This window comes from Somniosus microcephalus, chromosome 22, assembly GCF_052327205.1.
Source record: "Somniosus microcephalus isolate GS21.2 chromosome 22, FLI_Smic_1.0, whole genome shotgun sequence".
NCBI classification, from domain to species: Eukaryota; Metazoa; Chordata; class Chondrichthyes; order Squaliformes; family Somniosidae; genus Somniosus; species Somniosus microcephalus.
In genome coordinates, this window is record NC_141008.1 from 57,845,137 (window position 1) to 57,871,786 (window position 26,650).

The 26,650-nt window shown below is 43.8% G+C and overlaps 1 protein-coding gene across 2 annotated transcripts in view; it reads left to right on the plus strand.

Moving 5' to 3' along the window:
• nlk2 (nemo-like kinase, type 2) overlaps positions 1–26,650 on the plus strand; it is a 203,196-nt gene that overhangs the window by 77,483 nt on the left and 99,063 nt on the right. For both annotated transcript variants that reach the window (XR_015073256.1, XM_085964834.1), the window contains exon 2: positions 26,317–26,446. Coding sequence is in view for 1 of the 2 variants with exons in the window: in XM_085964834.1 (XP_085820960.1) it covers positions 26,317–26,446 (130 nt within the window). In the remaining variant the exon portion in view is untranslated. The remainder of the gene's footprint in view (positions 1–26,316; positions 26,447–26,650) is intronic.

The following is a 26,650-nucleotide window of genomic DNA, read 5'->3' on the forward strand; positions in this document are numbered from 1 at the left end:
CTAGATGGGGAAAGGCTGTTCCCACTAGTTGGTGGTACAAGGACTAGGGGACACAGATTTAAGGGTTGGGCAAAATGTTGAGTCTGTGCTTTCAAATGTAGTTATGCTGAATAACTGGACACAGACAACAGAATACGTAAACAGGTCTTTAGTAACTGAGGGTCAGGGCTGAACTGAAATACACTTTGCTCCACAGGGTTTATATACTGGTGTGGTCACCACCGGCACTACAATATACAGGAGCCATCAGAAAGTAGTCCATCACCTTAAGGTAGTCTCTTAAGGTGGTACAGGTTACATACACTACACAAAAGATACAGGGGGGGACGTGGGGGAAAAACTTTTTTACGCAGCGAGTGGTGATGACCTGGAATTCGCTGCCGCTGGAAGTGGCGGAAGCGGAGACACTGAATGTTTTCAAGGGGAGACTGGCTAGGCACTTGAGGGAAATAAACTTGTAGGGTACGGGGATAGAGCGAGGGAATGGGACTGACTGGATTGCTCTACAGAGAGCTGGCACGGACTCGATGGGCTGAATGGCCTCCTTCTGTTACGTTATGACTCCTATGAACTGCATCCTCAGAAGTATGCAAACAGATACGATGGACCAGTGGAAATCTGTGGAGAACTTTGTTAAATTTGTATTTTCTAATGAAATCCTCAGCCACTTAGTGACATCTTTTGCCTACATCTAAATATGCTCATCAAAACAAGCAATTTTGTCAATCCCATTGAAGCATGGAAATATGTACTAATTTAGTATGTGAGCGACAACTTAATGAACCATCATATTTATATGATTCATTCAGTGCAGCAATTAAATCTGGAAGACAGGTATTTTACTCGTGATATCTGTAACCCAACTCGATGTGGCAAGCTTTCATTGGTCTACATGTTTCTGACTTTTCTGAGACATATATATCTCTATCTCTGACCCACTGACTCCAACAGCTACCTGGACTACACTTCCTCTCGCCCCGCTTCCTGTAAGGACTCTCTTCCATTCTCCCAGTTTCTCTGTCTCCTCTGACGATGCCACCTTCCATACTAGTGCTTCCGACATGTCTTCCTTTTTCCTCAACTGAGGATTCCCCTCTACCGTGGTGGACATGGCACTTGACAGTGTCCGTTCTATTTCCTGCACTTCTGCTCTCATCCCTTCCCCTTCCCTCCTGGAACCACGAATAGGGTTCCCTTTGCCTTCACTTTTCACCCCACCAGCCTCCGCATTCAATGCATCATCCTCCGCCATTTCCGCCAGCTCCTGCGTGATCCCACCACCTCCCCTTTCAGCATTCTGAAGGCACCTTCCCTCCGCGACACCCTGGTCCACTCCTCTATCACCCCTTCACCTTCCCGTGCAAGCGCAGGAGATTCAACACCTGCCTTTTAACCTCCTCCCTTCCTACTGTCCAGGGCCCCAAACATTCCTTCCAGGTGAAATAGCGATTTACTTGTTGTACTTGCAATTTAGTATACTGTATTTGCTGCTCACGATGTGGTCTCCTCTACATTGGGGAGACCAAACGCAGATTGGGTGACCGCTTTGCAGAACACCTCCGTTCAGTCCGTAAGGGTGACCCCGAGTCGCCTGTCACTTTAATTCTCCGCTTCACTCCCACTCTGATCTCTCCGTCCTCAGCCTCTTCGTGTCCCAATGAAGCTCGAGGAACAGCACCTCATCTTTCGATTAGGCACTTTACAGCCTTCTGGACTCAACATTGAGTTCAACAATTTCAGACCATAACCCCTGCTCCTATCTTTTTTTTCTCTCACATGGCAGCTGTTGATCACCCTGCCATTGCCAGTTACACTTCATCTAGAGTCATCTTTTGTTTCTTAACTTGTCCCATTACCATCTCCTTTTACCTTGCACAGTCAACCCTTTTGTCTCTTAATCTCTCCTGCCTTCCATCCTATCACAGACCTTCCCTTTTGTCCTTTCCTCCCTGCCCCTGCACTTGCTTAAATACCTGTTACATCTCCAACTTTTTCCAGTTCTGACAAAGGGTCATCGACCTGAAACGTTAACTCTGTTTCTCTCTCTACAGATGCTTCCTGACCTGCTGAGTATTTCCAGCATTCTGTTTTTATTTCAGATTTCCAGTATCTGCAGTATTTTGCTTTTGTTATTTTATATAGATGGGATATAGATATGCATGTGTGTGCGCTGATGGTTACCATTTTGACTGCTTGTAGTGACCATGCAACAGAAATGGCTGTTTTGAGGTCAAGAATTTTACATTATGTTAGGTGATCACTGCCATATTTTTAAAAATGTTTTAAAGCTAATGTAGAAGGTTGAAGTCTTGTGATCCTCAAATTTTAGTTCACCTAAATTTGTGCAGACCTAAAGATACATGCATTCCCTAAGGTTCATTGATCTCTATAGCAGAGATAATTGGCCCCTGCAGAATTCTTATTACAGGTAGACTATCCTTTATCTGAACTTCCGAAAACCGAAACCCTCTAAAAACCGAAAGTTTTTTCGTTCAGCGTAAGTCGTGCGCACGACCCCGACCCCCCCCCCCCCCCCCCCCCCGCCGACGCCGACCCCCGACAAATTTCCCAGTCTTATAAAATATCTTCTGAAATCCGAAATTTTCCAAAAACCGAAACACGGCTGGTCCCGAGGTTTTCGGATAAAGGATAGTCTACCTGTATATAGTCTTCAAGATTTCTAATTCAATTGTTACAAATCGAGCTTGCTCCCGACATTCTTGCTCTCCAACCCAAAAGGCAGCTTTCATGAGCAGACCTGCGCATCTCATAACCGGAAACTTCTCCTTATGCATACAGTGACTTAGCACAAGGCTAATAATCTACTCTTAGCACTGCATTATACAAGATATAGTACAGGTAACTGACCATATATGCCTGATCCTTCCAAGTGGCAAAATAAATTAAATTGACAGACTGTGTAGCACAGGCAAAAACTAGTAATTAAAGTTAATTGAGTAAAGTATATACAGAACCTAGTTAAATTGGCAGTTAAAAATATGAATACAATACTTTACCTCAGTAGATTCCCTGGTTTTGAATACTTGGGGTCTTTTTTTAACCAGAGTTTCAGATGATGCACAACATGCCCTCCAGGAACCATGAAGTCCCTTCTATTGCAGTACTTTGGATGTGGGATCTCCAAATGAGCTAAAGGCAGTGTGGCCACAACACAGGTATACCTAGCTCTGTATGCTTGGCCATAGGTCAAAACAAGAGTTGTTTTTCATTTTAACAAGCTTCTTTGAAGCTGCCCAGATCCTTTCTCAAGTTTTATTTTAACTTTTAATCAATTATATATTCCAAGCAGATGATGACATTTTCTAACATTCAAAGGCATTACAAATAGTTTGATCTTATGTGACCATTATATATCTATGGTGGCTACCTGTACCGTCTAATCATTGCCAAAGAATCACCTGCAATGGCTTCTCTTTCCGTTCCTGCATCGTTACCTCTGGTGTCTCTTTCTTCTCTCTCCCCCCTTTCTCCACCCCCCCCCCCCCCCCAAAGAATCTATCCTTGGCCACCTCCTATCTCTCAGCTACATGCTGCCCCTCGGCAACATCATCCAAAAACACAGCATCAGTTTACACGTACGCTGACGACACCCAGCTCTACCTCACCACTACTTCTCTCAACCCCTCCACTGTCTCTAAATTGTCAGACATTCAGTGCTGGATGAGCAGAAATTTCTTCCAACTAAATATTGGGACGACCGAAGCCATTGTCTTCGGTCCCCACCACAAACTCAGTTTCCTAGTCACCGACTCCATCTCTCTCCCTAGCATCTGTCTAAGGCTGAACCAGACTGTTCGCAACCTTGGTGACATATTTGATCCTGAAATGAGCATCCGATCACATTTCCACGCCATAACCAAGACTGCCTATTTCCACCTCGAACATCACCCGACTCCAACCCTGCCGCAGTTCATCTGCTGCTGAAACCCTTATCTATGCCTTTGTTACCTCTAGACTTGACTCTTCCAATGCACCCATGGCTGGCCTCCCACGTTCAACCCTACGTAAACTTGATCATCCAAAACTCAGCTGTCCGTGTCCTAACTCGCACCAAGTTCTGTTCACCCATTACCCCTGTGCTCGCTGACCTACGTTGGCTCCCGGTGAAGCAATGCCTCGATTTCAAAATTCTCATCCTTGTTTTCAGATCCTTTCATGGCCTTGCCCCTCCCTATCTCTGTAATCTCCTTCAGCCCCCCCCCCCCCCCCCCCCATAACCATTGGTGGCCATGCCTTCAACTGCCAGGGCCCTAAGCTCTGGAATTCCCTCCCTAAACCCCTCTACCTCCCTAAACCCCTCCACCCCTCTACCTCCCTTTCCTCCTTTAAGATTCTCCTTAAAACCTATCTCTTTGACCAAGCTTTTGGTCATCTGCCCTAATTTCTCCTTATGTGGCTCGGTGTCAAATTTTGTTTTATAACCCTCCTGTGAAACACCTTAGGACGTTTTACTATGTTAAAGATGCTATATAAATAGAAGTTGGTATTGTGCATGTATTAATATTTTAGAAACTGAAGCTGTCTCTACATTCATTATAACCCAGTGGTAAAAGGGTAAATTATTGACTTTTCAGCATACCACATCCCATTCAGTAAACACACAAGGTTAAGTTTCAGGTCCATTACATTGAAAGGATCTGTATCTTGTTTAGCTGTAGCTCAGAAAAATCTAGGTGGCCTTCAAGTTTTCCGAAGCTGGGCAATCCTGTTGCAATTGAATGTGATGGTCCCATCAGCTATTAATTTTACCTGTATGCTAATGACTATAGGACAAAGGAATCCTTAATGAAGACAGTAGTTAATAAAAGCTGTTTGAATTTGCCAATTTTTATCCGCCTGAAGCTTCGAGGATATAATGTTCAAATTTTATAACTGGAACCAGAACAGATTTCAGTTCTGTCATAGACGTGTCAATCAACTAATCTGTTGCTAAATACAGTTTTTATCTTTTCAGCAGTGGGGATTATTGGTGATTATGTTGAATGCACGTCCTGAAGGGATTGTTTTCATTTAAAGAAAAAAGATTTTTGAGGTTTTCAAATGTTCAAGTTTGAGCTTTTAATTGTTACAAACAATAGAGATTGCTGTAACTTAGGTATGTTATAATGAGCAAGTTTCAACCCAATCTGCAACTGAGTTAGTCACTTTATTTTTTTGCCAGTCTGGTATTCGTATCAACTGGCAAGCAGTTTTCCTGGCTTTGTTCCCTTTTGATTACGTGCAGTTATGTTATCTGGGGAGGTTGAGGAATGCCTTGTTTAACCCTCGAAGGGCACATGCACCTGTTTATACAAAATAAAAATGCACCTTTTTTCCAATTTGAGATTGTACTAATTGTATTTTTTTATGTTATAAATTAGAAATCTATAGTATCGAGTTTGAAGAAGTACTATACGATAGAAAATAGTGTGCTTGGAATGCTGCCAAGAGTATTAATGACATGGTTGAAATTTGAGGAGGATTACATTAACCTTTTGATCCTAGGAATTCATTTTGGATTGTTGGTGAAAATGACAACTTCTATTTTTTAAAAAACTTTAAAGCAGCTGCATTTTGGCAAATAGATACCTTTTTTAATCACAGCTCTTCCATTTTGGTCTACTGATACAATTGTGCTGGAAATAGTAGTAGAAAAATGTGTTATTAAAAAGCATACATTTAGAGAGAAAATGTGGACCAAGATCAACTTCAAAGGATGATTATAATCAGAATTCATATTTGAGATGGTTCACAATGCATTGACACAATTAAGAGCTGTCACCTTTACAGTTAGAGACGGGCCTATTTTCCTTTGATAGCTAAATCTATCTATTAAAAGGAAGGAAGGATGGATGTTCTAGCCATGAATGCTTACAAAATCCATTTAAAGCATTTTTAATTGAATGTGTAGCCTTGATATCTTTCAAATTCCCCCACCCCCTCCCTTGTCTTCAAACCCACATCCCAGACACATGGAGCATTCTCCTTCTGGATGGCAGGCAACCTGTTGTTCACTAATGGCTGACTAAGTTCTGTGCCCTTTTTAAACCCTAAGGAAATATCTTCTCTCTACTTCCCCTAGATAGTTTACCCAAGAACTCTACTTCCCCTAGATAGTTTATGTTGATTTGTGTCACGTTATTTAAGCTATCTTTTCACTCAATTTAACATGCAACTACTTGCCATATTATTTTTACTCCCTTTTCAGAATAGTATTACAGAAACCATACATTTGAATGTGTTGCACAGGAGTTGAAGCAACTTTTAGCGTTGATTAAGTATACAGCACTTTCTTAATTTAAACAGTTAAATCTGAATTGTTTGCATAGTACTAAATGCATCCAGTAACTGAATCGAAATTGGTAGTCAACCTGTTCCAGCTCTTACAAATGATAAAAGGTTAAATTGAAGTCCTTTCAAAATTATATCAAGTAATAATGGTGCTCTCAGGTTACCATTAATTCCAAAATCCACCTCACTGGTGACTTTATTGAATAAAATCTTTTCCTCCCAACAGGCTGTCTGGTTAATGCAAAGGTTTAACTAACTTGTCTTGAAGTTATATTTAATCATAACTTGGAGTTTTGCACATTTTCTTAGCTGAATGGCTAAGAAATTATTTGTGTGAAACTTGATGAGGACGCATTTTCTTAATTTTGATGTGGAAAGTGCTATTTGACTGGTCTAATAGCACAGCTTTCTCATTCTATTAGTGTAGCTTCATTTCTTGTCGCAATATGCGCAGCATTTGTTTGCGGAAAGAATCTGCCCCTATTGGGGAAATGCCAAGCCACATGGAAAGTCATTTCAATGTAGATAACAGCAGCTGTGTATTATCAGTAAAAGCCTGAGATTCATTAGCTAGTGTAGATGAGATAACTAACTTGTCACGACAACAGGAGAGCTCAGTACACTGAGCTTTTTAGAAACAAAGAAAATGAAAGCATTCCTGTATTCCTGGCATAGCCCTTATCTCTGGTCACTGGCACTGTTTATGCAGAATTAAAGCAGCTGCTGCCATGAGTTACTGGAGAATAAACCATAAAATTACAGCAATGTTTTTACAGACATTGTATAAAACTAGGTGCATATCAGTAATGGCTGTGTGCCTCCCATTTTAAGTATAAAATATTGGTGGTAGTTCAACTGCAAAAATGAAAATGGATTACAAAGTGGAGATGTTGCTTTTGATAAAGTTTTCAATAACAATGTTTTGGATAATTAAATTAAAGTACGATTGAATTCATGGTTTTAAAATTGAATTCACCTTTAAAGCAATGCTGCACCAAACTTGCTGTTAACTTAAAGTTTAGAAATGAAAGTGCAGGAGAATGCCAAATGGATATGTACAAATGGGAAAAAAAGTAATGTATAATTTATCAGTCATGTAGCTCCGCAGTACCTTTTAGACGTCTATTGGGTTTAAATCAAAATTGTACTTTTACCCATGATTTTCAATTTTGTGGGAGGGAGAACTGGATCTGTTCTGCCTTGTGGAAGGGCACATTCTATTGAACTTTATGACCAAGCAGCAACTAACCCAGTGTTAAATTGGTACTATATCCTTTTTATATCAAATTAAAATATTTGTCTTTTAGATGTGTCTGTCTGGATACCTAAAATGATCCCTTAACCATCTCTGCTTTATGGGTTTGGTCATCTGACCAAAATTCGTGTTATGTAAATTTGCGGGTGCGGAGGTTGTGGACCAGGTGATGTAACAGTACATCATTTACATAGCCTATTAGTATTGTATAGAGAGAGAGGGAAGTAACAAGAGAACTGTTGATCACTTTTACATTACAATTTCATCTAGCTCAAATGTGATCTCTCGCACAAACTGGGCTTTGTGTTTTAATATAGCTTATACTTTTTTTAATTTTTAAGTATAATGAGGGCTGTTGTTCCATTGCAGATCCTAAATTGCATCTAGGTATTAAACAGCTCTTGATACTGAAAGAATAGTTAATGGCTGGCCATGAGTAATGAAGCTGTAGCTTAATTATACTTCTGATGTCTTAAAATCTAAGATTTGGCATTATAGTTTATGAACACCTGTTATTGTTAGATATTTAATTTTTAAACCATGCAAGGTAATAAGGTCTAAAAGTTTCTTCAAACATTAAATGGGAAGCAGCGTGCCTTATGCGAGAGAAATAAATATAGAACCTGAATCTTTAATGTGATTTTCATGTATTGTTGGTTATAGCATTTGTGGCAGTAGTTTATTGGGAAATGTACATTAGTTGAATTAGATCAATTAACAAAAATCAAGTGGTCACCAATTATAGACACTCCATGGACCTGGTCTGAAAGGCTGGGCTGAAACCAGTGTGTTAATGAACCGTATCAAAATTAGACTTCAAACTTTGAGTTCAGCACTTTTTAAGAAGCATGAAGAGCCAATGCCCACAATAAAGGATACGGAGACTGAAAGTAGTAAAATGAGACTAAATCAGTAAGCAGTGATCAGTATATTGTCCAATGTTGTTGCTTAGTCATAGGGGCAGCTCAACTAATCCTAAAGTCAAGTTGATAAATGGCTTTAATGAAAGTTTCTACTAGGAAGCACTAACCATTTTGTAAGATTCTTTCAGACCTGCCTCCTGACAGTTAAGAGAGCTTTTGAGGGAAGTATGATGACTTGATGCTGCTGCATGGGTAATATAAAATCAACCTGACCCGAACAAATTTCTACCTGTTCCTTTTAGCTATTTTAACACCCCACTACAACCTATAAATTGACACTTCAGCTCTTGTAGGCATGGAGGTTTACTACCAAAACATTTAAATTTAACACTTTTTGAAACATTAATGCAATACTGTTAAAATAACATGCAAATGTGAAAAGTTACCTGTTACTAGCCCAGGGCTGTTGTATGCTAGTAATCCAAAAAGTCAAATGTTCAGTGGTCTGGGTATTGATCGCACTCTAAGACACCTGTATCTACTTTATGAAAAATCATGTTAGTTCAAAAATCAATTGGTGTAGATCCAGACCTCTGTCCTTTTAATCAGCTGTACCCCAGAACTTCAAAAAGTGAAGTGACACAAAACAAAACATTCCGACCTATCCTATCTGCCAATTCTAACCACTTTCTTCCACATGTCTTATCCTTTCCCAAAAGACTGAACAGCCAGGCCACCAGTACACCCTGTCAGGATACCTTCTGACCTTGCCTGGTTTGTGCAGCTGAGGCTGAACTTGAACGCATCCATTTAGCTCTAGTACCTTACCCAACTGGCCATTCTTGAGTCGAGAGAATGTTGGGATAAAAAAAAAAAATCAAATCTCAACCAATTCTAATTCTATTCATCCACACACTCTCTCTGGACATTATTAATTAGGATAAAAGAACTCTGCTTTTCCCTGAGGCTTCCCTTTCCCACGCCCTGGGGTGCTGAGGTTGGTTGTGGAACCCTTACTGCTGCCTCAGCTGAAATTGGTTAACTCATTACATACCAGGCATTGATTCCAGAACTTTCATAATCTGTATTGCTCAATACCACAGTTAGCAGTGCAGGTACCTACTGGGCCTCCTCCTGTGTTTAGTCCTTGTATACTGATTTATCTCTTGATCAGCTGTCGAATAGGCTCCATAATGATTGAGCTGATAACCCTTTGTTGTGGATATCATTGTGCATCAATTACACCCACCGCGTAGTGTTCTTCTCTGCTATGGGACCTGCAGCCAGCAAAGAAGGAAACACAATTAAACTGAACTCAAGATATGTTGTTTCCTTCACAAGATATCGTATCAGCCTCTGTTAACCACATGGTATTGGTCATATGGTTAGCAACCAACCAAATGCAACAGCAAAATTCGCACTGCCCCACCTGTTGGCACTCCGTCTGCCTGCCTTCCTGGCCCACCTAGCTTCATCCCGCAAACCTTGGGCATGCATTTAGACCCATTGTGTGGGGGTTCCAGGGCAATATTTGGGCCACAGAAGCATGCAATGTGCATATTCTAGCCTTATCATTTAGCTACAAGTAATGCCACAGGATCAACCAGTACATAAAAGCAAAATACAGGAAACTTTCGTTTAACCGGAGGTTAAATGTCCGGAAAGCTCTATCTACCGGCAAAATTCTGGAGCCGTTTCCTATAAGTTTTTTTACTTCTCGTTACTTTTTTTTCCAGTCAAGCTCTGCAAGGTCTGGCTGAAGCTGTTGCTTAGCTGCAGAGACGCTTTTAAGCTGCGGCTGACTGTTTTGAAGCTGTTGCTAAGCAACAGGGTTTGTAGATTCACACGGAGTTCAAAAGCTCCGTATGTTTTAACATTAGCGCTGGTTTCTACGGCAGTTTTGATGGTACGGCACCAGCTCGGTCCCGTCAGTGCCGGATACCAGAAAGTTTCCTGTACTGTGGCTGCTGGAAATACTCAGCAGCACAGGCAGCATCTGTGGAGAGAGAAAGAGTTAACGTTTCAGGTTGATGACCTTTCATCAGAACTGGAAAAAGTTAGAGATGTAACCGGTTTTAAGCAAGTGCAGGGGCAGGAAAAGTGGGGAGGGGAGAAAAGAACAAAAGTCTGTGATAGGGTGAAAGGCAGGAGAGATTAAATGACCAAGGGATAGAAACATAGAAAAATAGGAGCAGGGGTAGGCGATTCGGCCCTTCGAGCCTGCTCCGCCATTCAATATGATCATGGCTGATCCTCTATCTCGATGCCATATTCCCGCTCTCTGCCCATACCCCTTGATGCCTTTTGTGTCTAGAAATCTATCTATCTCCTTAAATATATTCAGTGACTTGGCCTCCACAGCCTTTTGTGGTAGAGAATTCCACAGGTTCACCACCCTCCGAGTGAAGAAATTTCTCCTCATCTCAGTCCTAAATGTCCTACCCCGTATCCTCAGACTGTGACCCCCTCGCTCTAGACCCCCCAGCCAGGGGAAACATCCTCCCTGCATCTAGTCTGTCTAGCCCTGTCAGAATTTTATACGTTTCAATGAGATCCTCTCATTCTTCTAAACTCTAGTGAATACAGGCCTAGTCGACCCAATCTCTCCTCATACGACAGTCCTGCCATCCCAGGAATCAGTCTGGTGAACCTTCGCTGCACTCCCTCTATGGCAAGTATATCCCTTCTTGGGTAAGGAGACCAAAACTGCACACATTACTCCAGGTGTGGTCTCAAGGCCCTGTATAACTGTAGTAAGACATCCTTTCTCCTGTACTCAAATCCTCTTGCAATGAAGGCCAACATACCATTTGCCTTCCTAACTTTGCTGCACCTGCATGTTTGCTTTCAGTGACTGGTGTACAAGGACACCCAGGTCCCTTTCTGCATCAGCATTTCCCAATCTAGCACCATTTAAATAATACTCTACCTTTCTGTTTTTCCTACCGAAGTGGATAACTTCACATTTATCCACGTTGTACTGCATCTGCCATGTATTTGCCCACTCACTCAACTTATCTAAATCGCCTTATAGCCTCTCTTGTTAGCCGTGGTTGGGCCGCTTTTCCTTTTGTGTTTTTGTGCCAGCGAGGAATGTATAACTGTTGCAATTCATGCATTCGGTCCTTAAATGTTAACCATTGCCTACCCACCATGCCTTTTAATGAAGCTCCCCAATCTATCATAGTCAACTCCCCCCTCATACCATTGTAGTTTCCTTTGTTTATATTTAGGACCCTAGTTTTGGATTGGACTTCTTCACTTTCTATCTTAATGAAGAATTCTATCATGTTCACTCTTCCCTAAAGGACCCTGCACAACAAGATTATGAATTAACCCCTTCTCATTGCACAATACCCAATCTAGGAAAACCTGTTCCCTAGTTGGCTCCTCAACGTACTGGTCTTAAAAAAAAAAAAAAAAAAAAAAAAAAAAAAAAAAAAAAACTTGTACACTCTCCAGGAATTCATCCTCCACAGTATTATTGCTAATTTGATTTGGCCTGTCTATATGTAGATTAAAGTCACCCATAATTACTGTAGTACCCTTGTTACATGCATCTCTAATTTCCTGTTTGATGCCATCCCCTACATTACCACTACTGTTTGGAGGCCTTTAGACAACTCCCACCAATGTTTTCTGCCCCTTGGTGCTTCTTGGCTCCACCCAGTCTGATTCTACATCTTGATTTTCTGAGCCAATATCCTTTCTCACTATTGCTCTGATTTCATCCTTTACTAACAAGGCCACCCCACCTCCTTTTCCATTTCGCCTGTCCTTCCTAAATATCGAATATCCTTGGATATTCAACTCCCAGCCTTGGTCACCCTGCAGCCATGTCTCCGTAATCGCAATTATATCGTATCCGTTTACATCTATTTGTGCTGTTAATTCGTCTACCTTATTACGAATGCTTCGTGCATTCAGATACAGTGCCTTTTAGATTTGTCTTAACATTTTGTACTATTTGTCTTATTACCCTTTTTTCTTACCCGGACCCTATTTGTTAGTGCACTCCTTTGTACGCTCTGTCCTTTCCTGACACAATCTGGTTATCCTTACCCCAATCACTTTCCTGCACTGCTTCCTTGTCTTTTCTCTTTAGCATTCTAGATTTCTCTCCACCAGGACCCTCTCTTCCCCGCCCCCCCCTTATTTAGTTTAAAGCCCTATCTACCTCCCTGGTTATTCGATTCGCTAGAACTGTGGTCCCAGCATGGTTCAGGAGTAGTCCGTCCCAACGGAACAGCTCTCTTCCCCAGTACTGGTGCCAGTGCCCCACGAATCGAAACCCACTTCTCCCACACCAATCTTTGAGCCACACATTCATCTCCCTGATCCTGTTGACCCTATGCCAATTTGCTCATGGCTTCAGTAATAATCCAGAGATTATGACCTTTTGTGGTTCTGCTTTTTAATTTCGTCCCTAGCTGCTCAAACACTGTCAGCTGAACCTCTTTCATAGTCCTACCTATGTCATTGGTACCTTTGTGGACCTCGACAACTGGATCCTCCCCCTCTCACTCCAGGTTCCTCTCCAACCCGGAGGAGATACCCTGGCACTGGGTAGGCAACATAACCTTCGGGACTCTCGCTCCTGGCTGCAGAGAACAGTGTCTATCCCCCTAACTATACTGTCACTTACTACTCCCCCCCCCCCCCCGCCCCCCCACTTGAACGGCTTCCTGTACCACGATGCAGTTTGCTTGTCCTCCCTGCAATATCTGCACTGGTCCACAAGGGTTGCAAGAACCTCAAATCTATTGGACAAGTGCAGGGACTGAGGCTCCTGCAATACTACCTCCTGGATCCCTGTGCCTACCTCACTTGCATTCACACCCTCCTGTCCCTGACCACGTGTCAATTCTAAAGTATTTAATCTAAGGGGTGTGGCTGCCTCCTGCAGCAAAAGGTCCAGGTAACTTTCTCCCTCCCTGATGTCTCGCAATGTCTGCAGCTCGGACTCCAGCTCCTCAACTCGGAGCCGAAGTTCCTCAAGCCGCGGACACTTGCCGCAGATGTAGTCGCCCTGGACAGAAATGTCCACAAGCTCCCACATATTGCTGCAGCAGCAACACATCTCTTCTCCCATTATTTTATTTGTTCAATTAATTAGTTTAGTGTTAATCAAATTATTTACCTCATTTAGTTTATTAAATTAATTAAATTAAGTTTAGTTATATGTTAACTTAAAACTTAGCCCGCAGTCACTATCTTAACACTTAGCCCACAGTCACTACCAATCACTTACCTGCCTTACCTATAACATCACACTGCTGTTTTCTCTTGTTGATGTAGGTCTGTTGCTGCTTTTATCCCTGCTCTCGGGCCTCGGTCTGCTCCCGCTCAGGTCCGCCGCCGCTCTGCGGGAGAAGTTAAGAAAAGCAAGCACCTCCTTCCCCCCCACTTCGCTGAACTCCAACACTTACCAAACTTGCAGTTGTTCACTCAGTGCTGGCTGCATGCACAGGCCCCTGTGTTTATACTATTTGTGACTTAGATGAGTTACCACTGCTCTGCTACTGTTTCAGGAACCAGTTAGCTAATTAATTAACTACAGCAGCTCTCCAGCAGGAGATCTTGCTTGTTTGTCTCTGCTTAAGCCTGAAGAAACTTAAAAGTTTAAAGCTTGGTGCAAATGATGGTGCAAGGCAAAAGGAGATGGTAATGGGACAAGTTAAGAAACAAAAGATGACTCTAGAAGAGGTGTAAATGGAATGGCAGAATCAACAGGTGCCATGTGGGGGGGGGAAAAAAGGGGGCAGAAGTTATGGTGTGAAATTGTTGAAGTCTATTTTGAGTCCTGAAGACTGTAAAGTGCCTAATCGAAAGATGAGGTGCTGTTCCTTGAGCTTACATTGAGCTTCATTGGAACAATGCAAGAGGCTGACGATGGAGAGGTCAAGAGTGGGAGTGGAGCAGAGAATTAAAGTGACAGGCGACCGGAAACACGGGGTCATGCTTACGGACTGAACGGAGGTGTTCCGCATAGCGGTCACCCAATCTGCGTTATGGTCTCTCCAATGTAGCAGAGACTGCATCATGAGCAGCGAATACAGTGTACTAAATTGTAAGAAGTACAAGTAAATTGCTATTTCACCTGGAAGGAGTGTTTGGGGCCCTGGACAGTGGGAAGGGAGGAGGTAAAAAGGCAGGTGTTGTATCTCCTGAGCTTCTGTGGGAAGGGGAGGGGGTGATTGAGGAGTGGACCAGTGTGTCTGAGGGAATGGTCCCTTCAGAATGCTGAAAGGGGAGGGGAAGGTGTGTTTGGAGGTGGCGGAAATGGCGGAGGATGATGCATTGAATGTGGAGGCTGGTGGGGTGAAAAGTGAGGGCAAGGGGAACCCTATCATGGTTCTGGGAGGGAGGGGAGGGGGTGAGAGCAGAAGTGCGGGAAATAAAACTAACACGGTTAAAGGCCATGTCAACCACGGTAAAGGGGAATCCTCGGTTGAGGAAAAAGGAAGACCTAGCAGAAGCACTAGTATGGAAGGTGGCATCGTCGGAGCAGATGCAACGGAGACAGAGAAACTGGGAGAATGGAATAGTCCTTACAGGAAGTGGGGTGGGAGGAAGTATAGTCCAGGTAGCTGTGGGAGTCATTGTGCTTATAGTGGATGTTTGTTGATGGTCTGTCCCCAGAAATGGAAACACGAGGAAGGGAAGAGTTGGTGATGGACCATGTGAAGGTGAGGGAAGGGTGGAAATTGGAAGCAACTAGTATATTTCTAAAGATATAAAAAGATTTTAGGTTCTTTTTGTGGTGGAAGCCATCTTGATCATTGTGATCATTGAGAATCTGTTCATTATGTAATCTGTTTGAATATGCAGATAGTTTTCCTTGCCTATCATTTTGCCTATGGAATGGTAGGCATTCGATTTAATGCGTCACTGCTCCTCATCACCTGTTTGGTTTCAGTGGCTGCATCAAAGTACAGTGCACTTCTGATAGAGCACTCCCATTTTTGCAGCAAGGGGTGGTATTAGTGAGCTAGCTGATTTAAAGATATTTTAGGATAACTTTCTTGGCTACATTTTCATTTGGCTTGAGATGACTTGCACTTCCATTTTCTTGAAACTTCAAAAGGCTTTGTAAACTTAAGTATTTTGTTGAAGGTTCTCTGCACATTTTTTGCAGAATTTTGTTTTGGAGAAATTGGTTAACTTTTACTGATAACTTCTACTGAAATGGTCACATTTCTAGCCTATAGTTTCTGTATGCTCATACAGTATTGCTTTGTACATTTGTGTTTCAATTTGTTTGGATGTGGGCGTTGCTGGAAAGTTACTTATTTTTGCTGTTGAACTAACCTTGATGAATTGCTGCAGTGCTTCCTGTAGATCATTTATGTTGCATCCACAATATGCTGGAGGGACTAGATATTGACCCTAGGGGTGGGTGCCAGTCAAGCAAAATGGCTGTGTCCTGAATGAATTGACCACCTTGCATTGTTGCAGTTGCCCTCATCAGTTGAGTTGTAAGTATTCCCTCATTCCTAAATTGGATCTAGTAGATGGTAGATAAACTTTTAGGTCAGGAGGTGAACCACTGGGTGAGTCACTCATCTGAGAATACCTAGCCTCTGTCCAGCTATTGCAGCAGCAGTGTTGATATGGTTGGTCCAGTTGAGCTTCTGGTCAATGGTGACCCCCAAGATGTTGATGGGACTCTGCAGTAGTGGTGCTGATGAAGGCCAATGGGAGATGACTGGTCTTTTTCTTGTACGTCTCTTTATTGGTTACTGACTATGCAATAGTTTCTTTTTAATTTATTCATTCATGGGATGTGGGCATCAAGGCCATCCCTAATTGCCCTTGAGAAGGTGGTGGTGAGCCACCTTCTTGAACCGCTGCAGTCCATGTGGTGTCGGTACTCTCACAGTGCTGTTAGGTAGGGAGTTGCAGGAGTTTGACCCAGCAACGATGCAGGAACAGCAATATATTTGCAAGTCAGGGTGGTGTGTGACTTGGAGGGGAACTTCGATGTGATGGTGTTCCCATGCGCCTGCTGCCCTTGTCTTCCCAAGTGGTAGAGGTCACGTGTTTGGGTGGTGCTGTTGAAGAGCCCTTGGCAAGTTGCAGCAGTGCATCTTGTAGTTGGTACACACTGCAGCCACAGTGCGCTGTTGGTGAAGGGAGTGACTGTTTAAGGTGGTGGATGGGTTACCGATCAAGCAGGCTACTTTGTCCTGGATAGTGTTGAGCTTCTTGAGTGTTGTTGAAGCTGCACTCATCCAGGCAAGTATTCCATCACACTCCTGATTTGTGCCTTGTAGGTGGTGGAGAGGCTTTGGGGAGTCGGGAGGTGAGTCATTCGCTGCAGAATACCTAGCCTCAATGATAATAGAAACATATAGAAACATAGAAGATAGGAGCAGGAGTAGGCCATTCGGCCCCTCGAGCCTGCTCCGCCATTCAATGCGATCATGGCTGATCATCCAATTTCAGTACCCAGTCCCTGCTTTCTCCCCATATCCCTTGATCCCTTTAGCCTTGAGAAATATATCTAACTCCTTCTTGAATATATTTAATGAATTGGCCTCTGCTGCCTTCTGTGGTAGAGAATTCCACAGGTTCACCACTCTGGGTGAAGAAATTCCTCCTCATTTCTGTCCTAAATGGCCTACCCCTTATCCTTAGACTGTGACCCCTGGTTCTGGACTCCCTGACCATCGGGAACATCCTTCCTGCGTCTAGTCTGTCCAGTCCTGTCAGAATTTTATAAGTTTCAATGAGATCCCCCCTCATTCTTCTAAACTCCAGTGAGTACAAGCCCAATCGTCCCAATCTCTCTTCATACGTCATTCCTGCCATCCCAGGTATCAGCCTGGTGAATCTTCGCTGAACTCCTTCCATGGCAAGAACATCCTTCCTCAGATAAGGCGACCAAAACTGCACACAATACTCAAGGTGTGGTCTCACCAAGGCCCTGTACAACTGCAGCAAGACATCCTTGTTCCTGTACTCGAATCCTCTCGCTATGAAGGCCAACATACCATTTGCCTTCTTAACCACCTGCTGCACCTGCATGCTTACCTTCAGCGACTGGTGCACAAGGACACCCAGGTCTCGTTGCACTTCCCCTTCTCCCAATCTATTGCGATTCAGATAATAATCTGCCTTCCTGTTTTTGCCACCAAAGTGGATAACCTCACATTTATCCACGTTCTATTGCATCTGCCATGCTTTTGCCCAATCACCCAACCTGTCCAAATCATCCTGGAGCTTCTCGGCATCCTCTTAACAGCACACACGCCCACCCAGCTTTGTGTCGTCTGCAAATTTGGAGATATTACATCTAGTTCCCTTGTCTAGATCATATATATATATTATGAATAGCTGGGGTCCAAGGACCGATCCCTGCAGTACCCCACTAGTCACTGCCTGCCACTTGGAAAAAGACCCGTTTATTCCAACTCTTTGCTTTCTGTCTGCCAACCAGTTCTCTATCCTTGCCCCCAATCCCATGTGCCTTAACTTTACACGCTAATCTCTTATGCCATTGAATGTCAAGAGGAGGTGGTTAGACTCTCTTGTTGGAGATGGTCATTGCCTGGCACTTGTGTGGCGCAAATGTTACTTGCAACTTCTCAGCCCAAGCCTGGATGTTGTCCAGGTCTTGCTGCATGCGGGCACGGACTGTTTCATTATCTGAGGAATTATGAATGGAACTGAACACTGCAATCATCAGCAAACATCCCCACTTCTGAACTTATGATGGAAGGAAGGTCATTACTGAAGCAGCTGAAGATGGTTGAGCCTAGGACACTGCCCTGAGGAATGCCTGCAACAATGTCCTGGGGCTGAGATGATTGGCCTCCAATGACCACAACCGTCTTCCTTTGTGGTATGACTCCAGCTAGTAGGGTTTTTTTCCCCGATTCCCATTGACTTCAATTTTACTGTGGCTCCTTGGTGCCACATTATCAAATGCCCCTGATTTCAAGAGCAATCACTCTTGCCTCACCTTTGGAATTCAGCTCTGTATGGACCAAGGCTGTAATGAGGTCTGGAGCAGACTGGTCCTGGCAGAACACACTGAGCATTGATGAGTAAGTACTGCTTGATCGCACTGTTTACTACACCTTCCATCACTTTGATGATTTGAGAGTAGGCTGATGAGATGGTAATTGGCCAAATTGCATTTGTCCTCTTTGTGAACAGGACATGCCTGGGCAATTTTCCATTTTGTTGTGTAGATGCCAGTGTTGTAGCTGTACTTGAACAGCTTGGCTAGAGGCACGGCTAGTTCTGGAGCACAAGTCTTAAGCACTACAGGTGAGATGTTGTCTGGGCCCATAGCTTTTGCTGTATCCAGTGTGCTCGGCCATTTCTCTATATTACATGGAGTGAATTGGCTGAAGACTGGCATCTGTGATGGTGGAGGCCTCCGGAGGAGGCAGAGATGGATCAACCACTCGACACTTCTGGCTGAAGATGGTTGCGAATGCGTAGCCTTGTCTTTTGCATTTGTGTGCTGGGCACTGCTATTGTTGAGGATGGGTATGTTCATGGAGCCTCCTCCGCTCGTTAATTGTTTAATTGTCCACCACCATTCACGACTGAATTTGATCTGATCTGTTGGTTGTGGGATTGCTTAGCTCTGTCTAAAGAATGCTGCTCCTGGCGTGCTCTTTTACACTTCTCATTGAACCAGGGTTGGTCGCCTGGCTTGATGGCAATGGTAGAGTTAGGGATGTGTCGGGCCATGAGGTTACAGATTGTGGTGCAATACAGTTCTGCTACTGCTGATGGCCCACAGTGCCTCATGGATGCCCAGTGTGAACTACTAGATCTGTTCTGAATCTATGCCATTTAGCATGGTGGTAGTGCCACCTAACACGATGGAGGGTGTCCTTGGTGCGAAGATGGGACTTTGTCTCCAAGGACTGTGCAGTGGTCATTCCTACTAATACGGTCATGGACAGATGTATCTGCAGCGGGCAGATTGGTGAGGATGAGGTTAAGTAGGCTTTTCCCTCCTATGAGTTCTCTCTCCACCTGCCGCAAGCCTAGTCTGGCAGCCAGGTCCTTCAGGGCTCGGTCAGTAGTGGTGCTACCCGGCCACTCTTGGTGATGAGCATTGACGTCCCCCACCCAGAGTACATTCTGTGCAGTTGATACCCCCCTAGTGTTTCTTGTAAGTGGCATTCAATGTTCAGTACTGAATCATCAACTGAGGGAGGGCAGTAATCAGCAGGAGGTTTCTTGGCCATGTTTGACTTTGTGAGTTTGATTGGGCTTTGTGTGCCTTTGTTGTGTTCGAAGGCGATGTCAGGTGGTCCATCTGATTTTATTATTCTCATACTTTTTTTGTAGTGTTTGATACAACTGTGTGGCTCTAGGGCAGTTAAGTGTCAACCACTTTGGTTTGGTTTGGAGTCACACATAGGCCAGACTGGGTAAGGGCGGCAGATTTCCTTCCCTAAAAGACATTAGTGAACCAGTTGGGTTTTTTTTTTTACAAGAAGTTTCATTATCACCATTACTGATACAAGCTGTTCATACCAGATTTATTTTAAGTAACTGAATTCCAATTCATAAACTGTCATGGTGTGATTTTGAACTCACTTCCGGTTATTAGTCCAGTAACACAATCACTATGCTACCGTAACAGAGTATATGCTATTTTTATCGTCCACTACCCTAGACTACACATTGTCACCATCTGTTTTTAAACGGTCTTCAACGCAACTAAACTGAGCATCTTCCGGAGTGTGAATTGTGGGCATTTTATGGACTGTCAACAGATTCACAGCAGTTTGCGCAGGCAGATCTTGCGCTCTCTCTTGCAGAATTTTTAAAAAATTGATAATTCTACCCTTCGCATAGTTATGTGACTCCAGTTTGAGTGCACTTGCTTACAATAATTTTACCGGTTATACTTTAGTCTTGAACAGTTGTACCACTCTGGCTTGGTGAAATATCAGGCTCTCTTCCTGAAGGATATTAGTGAACCAGTTGAGTTTTTATGGCAATGAAGCGTTCATGGTTAGCTAGCCCATAAATTACCAGATTGATTTAATTCCATTTCGCACCTTGCCCTGTGGGATTTGAACTTCTGGGTTGCTAGTCTGATACCAAAACTAGCATTTGCTAGACTACCATACTCTCTGATAAATAATCATGATCCCTAGTGTTTGATTTTTGGCAATTTCCTCTCTGCTTTCCTGAAGGCAATGACTGACTTCTGTTTGGGTTTAATTCCATGGATATTGGGCATTCTGTTACCAAACACGATTCATTCTTCTTTTATGAGCATAAATGTTTACAGGCAATTGTGAGGATTTTGATCCTGATCCTATCCTCACGTGAAATGTACTTTTCCACCAGCTAGCTTGATTATCTTCCCACACCTAGCCCAGGAGCAGTGGAGCCCGTTGTAGCTCCCCTCCAGTCACCCCAGCAGAGATCAGCTAACCTAAACATAGAAACGTAGAAAAATAGGAGCAGGAGTAGGCCCTTCGTGCCTGCGCCGCCATTTAATATGATCATGGCTGATCCTCTATCTCAATACCATATTCCTGCTCTCTCCCCATACCCTTTGATGCCTTTTGTGTCTAGAAATCTATCTATCTCCTTCTTAAATATATTCAGTGACTTGGCCTCCACAGCCTTCTGTGGTAGAGAATTCCACAGGTTCACCTTAAATAGTGGGGTTACATTTGCCACCCTCCAGTCTGCAGGAACTGTTCCATAATCTATAGAATTTTGGAAGATTGACAATCAATGTATCCACTATTTCCATGGCTACCTCTTTTAGTACTCTGGGATGCAGATTATCAGGCCCTGGGAATTTATCGGCTTTCAGTCCCATTAATTTCTCCAGCACTTTTTTTACTAATACTAATTTCCTTTAATTCCTCCTTCTCACTAGACCCTTGGTTCCCTAGCATTTCTGGGAAGTTATTTGTGTCCTCTTCCGTGAAGACTGAACCAAAGTATTTGTTTAATTGCTCTGCCATTTCCTTGTTCCCCATTATAAGTTCTCCCGTTTCTGACTGTAAGGGACCTACATTTGTCTTCACTAATCTTTTTCTTTGTAAAAGCTTCTACAAGTATGTAAAATCTGCTTTTATGTTCTTTGCAAGGTTACACTCATACTCTATATTTCCCCTCTTAATCAATCTCTTGGTCCTTTTATGCTGAACTCTAAACTACTCCTGCTCCTCAGGCTTGCTACCTTTTCTGGCAACTTTATATGACACCTCTTTGGATCTAATACTATCCCTAATTTCTTTTGTTAGCCATGGTTGGGCTGCTTTTCCTTTTGTGTTTTTCCCCGAAAGGGAATGTATAACTGTTGCAATTCATGCATTTGTTCCTTAAATTTTAGCCATTGCCTATCCACCATCATGCCTTTTAATGAAGCTCCCCAATCTATCATGACCAACTCCCTCCTCATAACCAACTCCCTCCTCATACCATTGTAGTTTCCTTTGTTTAGATTTAGGACCCTAGTTTCGGATTGGACTTCTTCTTCACTTTCCATCTTGATGAAGAATTCTATCATGTTATACTCACTCTTCCCCAAAGGACCCTGCAGAACAAGATTATTAATTAACCCCATCTCATTGCACAATACCCAATCTAGGATAGCCTGTTCCCTAGTTGGCTCCTCAGCACACTGGTCTAAATAACCATCTTGTACACACTCCAGGACTTCATCCTCCACAGTATTATTGCTAATACTAACAGACCCTGAATCAAACCTCAGCTTTACTTACTGGTTTTGCCAATGAGTCTTCAGGGGTAACAACAGAAAATGCTGGAAAAACTCAGCAGGCCAGGCAGCATCCGTGGAGAGAGAAACCGAGTTAACGTTTCTGGTCTGGGACCCTTCATCAGAACTGGAAAAAGTTGGATATGTAACAGATATTAAGCAGGTGCAGAGACAGGAGGGCATTGAAGGAACATACTGTGCTTTTGAAAGAGGTAGGAAAGATAAAATGTTGCAAATGGGAATGGCAAAATCATACAGCATGAAAAATGGGGGCAGGGGTTTTCGTTTGAAATTGTTGACCTCAATGTTGAGGCCAGAAGGCTTTAAAGGGCCTAATCGAAAGATGAGGTGCTGTTCCTCGAGCTTACATTGAGCTACATTGGAACAATGTAATAGGCTGAGGACAGAGAGATCAGAGTGGGAGTGAAGCGGTGAATTAAAGTGACAGGCGACCGGAAGCTCGGGGTCACCCTTACGGACTGAACGGAGGTGTTCCACAAAGCGGTCGCCCAATCTGCATTTGGTCTCCCCAATGTAGAGGAGACCGCATCGTGAGCAGCGAATACAGTATACTAAATTGCAAGAAGTACAAGTAAATCGCTGTTTCACCTAGAAGGGGTGTTTGGAGCCCTGGACAATGGGAAGGGAGGAGGCAAAAAGACATGTGTTGCATCTCCTGCGCTTGCACAGGAAGGTGCAAGGGGAAGGGCTGTTAGGGGTGATTGAGGAGTGGACCAGGGTGTTGCGGAGGGAGAGGTCCCTTCGGAATGCTGAAAGGGGAGGTGAGTGGAAGATGCGTTTGATGGTGGGATCACGTTGGAGGGTGGCGGAAATTTCTGGCGATCGGCTTTTGACAAACATCCATTACAAGCCCACTGACTCCCACAGCTACCTGGACTACACTTCCTCCCACCCCGCTTCCTGTAAGGACTCTATTCCATTCCCCCAGTTTCTCCGTCTCCGCTGCGTCTGTTCTGACGATGCCACCTTCCATACCAGTGCTTCCGACATGTCTTCCTTTTTCCTCAACCGAGGATGCCCCTCTACTGTCGTTGACACGGCCCTTGACCGTGTCCTTTCCGTTTCCTGCACTTCTGCTCTTGCCCCTTCCCCTCCCTCCCAGAACCATGATGGGGTTACCCTTGTCCTCACCTTTCACCCCACCAGCCTCCACATTCAACGGATCATCCTCCGCCATTTCCGCCGCCACCGTGATCCCACCACCAAACACATCTTCCCCCTCACCTCCCCTTTCAGCATTCCGAAGGGACCGCTCCCTCCGCGACACCCTGGTCCACTCCTCAATCACCCCTAACAGCCCTTCCCCTTCGCCTGGCACCTTCCTGTCCCAGCGCAGGAGATGCAACACATGCCCCTTTACCTTCTCCCTTCCCACTGTCCAGGGCCCCAAACACCCCTTCCAGGTGAAACAGCGATTTACTTGTACTTCTTGCAATTTAGTATACTGTATTCGCTGCTCACGATGCGGTTTCCTCTACAGTGGGGAGACCAAACACAGATTGGGCGACCGCTTTGTGGAACACCTCCGTTCAGTCCGTAAGGGGGACCCTGAGCTTCCGGTCACCTGTCACTTTAATTCACCGCTTCACTCCCACTCTGATCTCTCTGTCCTCAGCCTATTCCATTGTTCCAATGTAGCTCAACGTAAGCTCAAGGAACAGCACCTCATCTTTCGATTAGGCACTTTAAAGCCTTCTGGCCTCAACATTGACTTCAACAATTTCAAACTATAACCCCTGCCCCCATTTTTCATGCTGTATGATTTTGCCATTCCCATTTGCAACATTTTATCTTTCCTACCTCTTTCAAAAGCACAGTATGTTCCTTCAATGCCCTCCTGTCTCTGCACCTGCTTAATATCTGTTACATCTCCAGTTTTTTCCAGTTCTGATGAAGGGTCCCAGACCTGAAATGTTGACTCTGTTTCTCTCTCCACGGATCCTGCCTGGCCTGTTGAGTTTTTCCAGCGTTTTCTGTTTGATTGCCAGCATCCGCAGTATTTTGCTATTATGAGTCTTCAGGGGAACTGATTTTGTGCTTTCATTGTGAATATGTTGTTGGATAATTTAAAAAGCGATGTACACTCTAGTTTATACATTAACTTTCGTCTAAAATCTTGACGACAAAAAATAGTTTTGTATTTACTCACAGATGTAATGGAGTAAAGGTTTTTAGCCAAAAATAATTGTCCTTTTTAGAATAAAATAAGTTATCCTTGAGCTGTAAATACCAAACAGAATCTTCTCCGGATTTCAATTCTGGGGAGTAGTTGGTCGACACAATTTCTGGATGAAGTCTAATAGTTGTCATGTTAAACATTTTTGCCGCATTTTTTAAGTGCAGGGAATATTTTCAATGACCGTATTTCACATCTGAAAGCTACAGCAGTTGTGTTGCAGTTATCAACACTTATGCTAGAACTTGGAAATAAACATTTCAAAATTTTATAGTAGTAGAGTTGTAGTTAAATAGCACCTTGTCTCAAAGTCAGTGTTTGTTTATATAGGCAGTTATCGCTGCCATTTTGTACACAGCAACAGCTCACAAATGCCCGAGATGAATGACCAGTTAATATTTTTGATGGTTGTCCAGGAGAATCTCTTGCTCTTTGGATAGCACCGTGGAATATTTAATGTCCACCTGAACTACTGTAATATATAAATAGGACCTCGGTTTAACATCTTGGCCAAATGCAGCGCTCCCCTAATATTGCACTGGAGTGTCAGCCAGATGAAGTCCTGGAGTGGAGCTTTTGACTCTTGAGCAAAATTGCTACCAGCTGAGCCAGGTTTTATCCAATGAGCCTGAGTAATCAGTATTGGGTTCTCTTCATGCTATCCTGTTCATTGTAAATACTTAATACTACTTGGCAAAATTAATCATGGTGCTACAGCCTTGTTCTTAAAGTTGGTGACCATGGTAAGACAAGTACAAACTTTTACGACTACAGGGCAAAGTTGGCAGTTAGATTCTTAGTCTGCAGAATAACTACAGAAAATGGGATCAAGGTGATGATGAAAATGATTAAGACTACACATGGCTGATTTCACAATCTTCTGGATCAGAAGCTAGTTTTGTACAAATATAAACATTTTGTACAAGACAGTTTGGGGGAGAAATTCGGTGGGCTGCGCCACCAGTTAGCGCCTAAAGAGGACACTCGGTGGCTTTAGCGCCACTGGCCACGTCTCCTGCGATATTTAGCTGGGGCGCTAATGGCCGCGTTAGCCTGTCACGCTGCGCCGCCACCGATGACGTCATCGGTGTGCGCAGCGCCCCGATCGCGATATTTGGCAGCGACCGCCTCTGTAGCGCCACTCGCTAATCGCGCCCGGTTCACGGGGCCTACCTGTGGCGGCAGTGGTGCAAATGAAGGTGGAGGTGCGGGGTGGCCGTTTTTTTCGGCGGCCGCCTGCCAGCACCTCCGTCCCCGGCCTCCTGTTCTCTACCCCCACCCCCCCCCCCCCCCCCCCCCCCCCCGCGGCATTGCCGGCTGTTTTCCAAGAGCCTGGCACTTCTCCTCAGTGCCGGGCTCTTTTGCCGGCACTCGCGATCGCTCATCGCGCTGGTGCAGGCCCCTCCCCCTTAAGAATGGGCGTGTGGCGCTGCGGCACGTTGCGCTGCGATATTCAGTTTCAGCGCCCTAAGAGGGACGCGGAGCGCCTCGAGCCTCGCCCCTTCTCCCTCTTGGGGCGCTCAAGCTGAATTTCCGGCGATCGCTGCTGCTCCGATCGCAGCGCAAAATCTGGCGCCCAGGCGAGCTTGGTGCCCCGTTTGCGGCTCCACCCAATTTCTCCCCCTTTATCTTTATCTCTGCTTGTTAATACAGTGGGGTTAACAAACAATATTACAATGTGGTTCAGAAGGACTCCATTATTTATAGAATTACACAGCACAGAAGAAGGCCATTCAGCCCATCGTGCCTGTGCCGGCTCTTCGCTAGAGCTATCTAATTAGTCCCACTCCCTTGCTCTTTCTCTATAGCCTTGTAAATTTTTTCCCTTCAAGTATTTATCCAATTCTCTTTTGAATGTTGCTAATGAATCTGCTTCCACCGCCCTGTTGGGCAGTGCATTCCAGATCATGACAACTTGCTGTGTAAATATTTAAAAAAAATTGCTGTGCTTTCAAGATACTTGTATAGCTTTTATTTTCTAATGCAGGTCAGTGACGGATCCTAGGGATGGAAAGAGAGTTGCACTCAAAAAGATGCCCAACGTCTTCCAGAATCTAGTTTCCTGCAAGAGGGTCTTCCGTGAGCTGAAGATGCTCTGCTTCTTCAAACATGATAATGTAAGTAAATTCAAATACAAAAGGGGATGGTGAGGAAAACAGTATTATGAAACGGTTTCTTCCATGCATCATGTCAAGAGCAGAAAGTTACGCTTAAATAGCAAGCTGCTTTGATATCCATTCTGCAATGCTTGAATTAGAGAATTCACAATTAAAAAAAAAAAAAGGATGTATTCTTTTGAAGGAACTCCATTAATCTGTTTT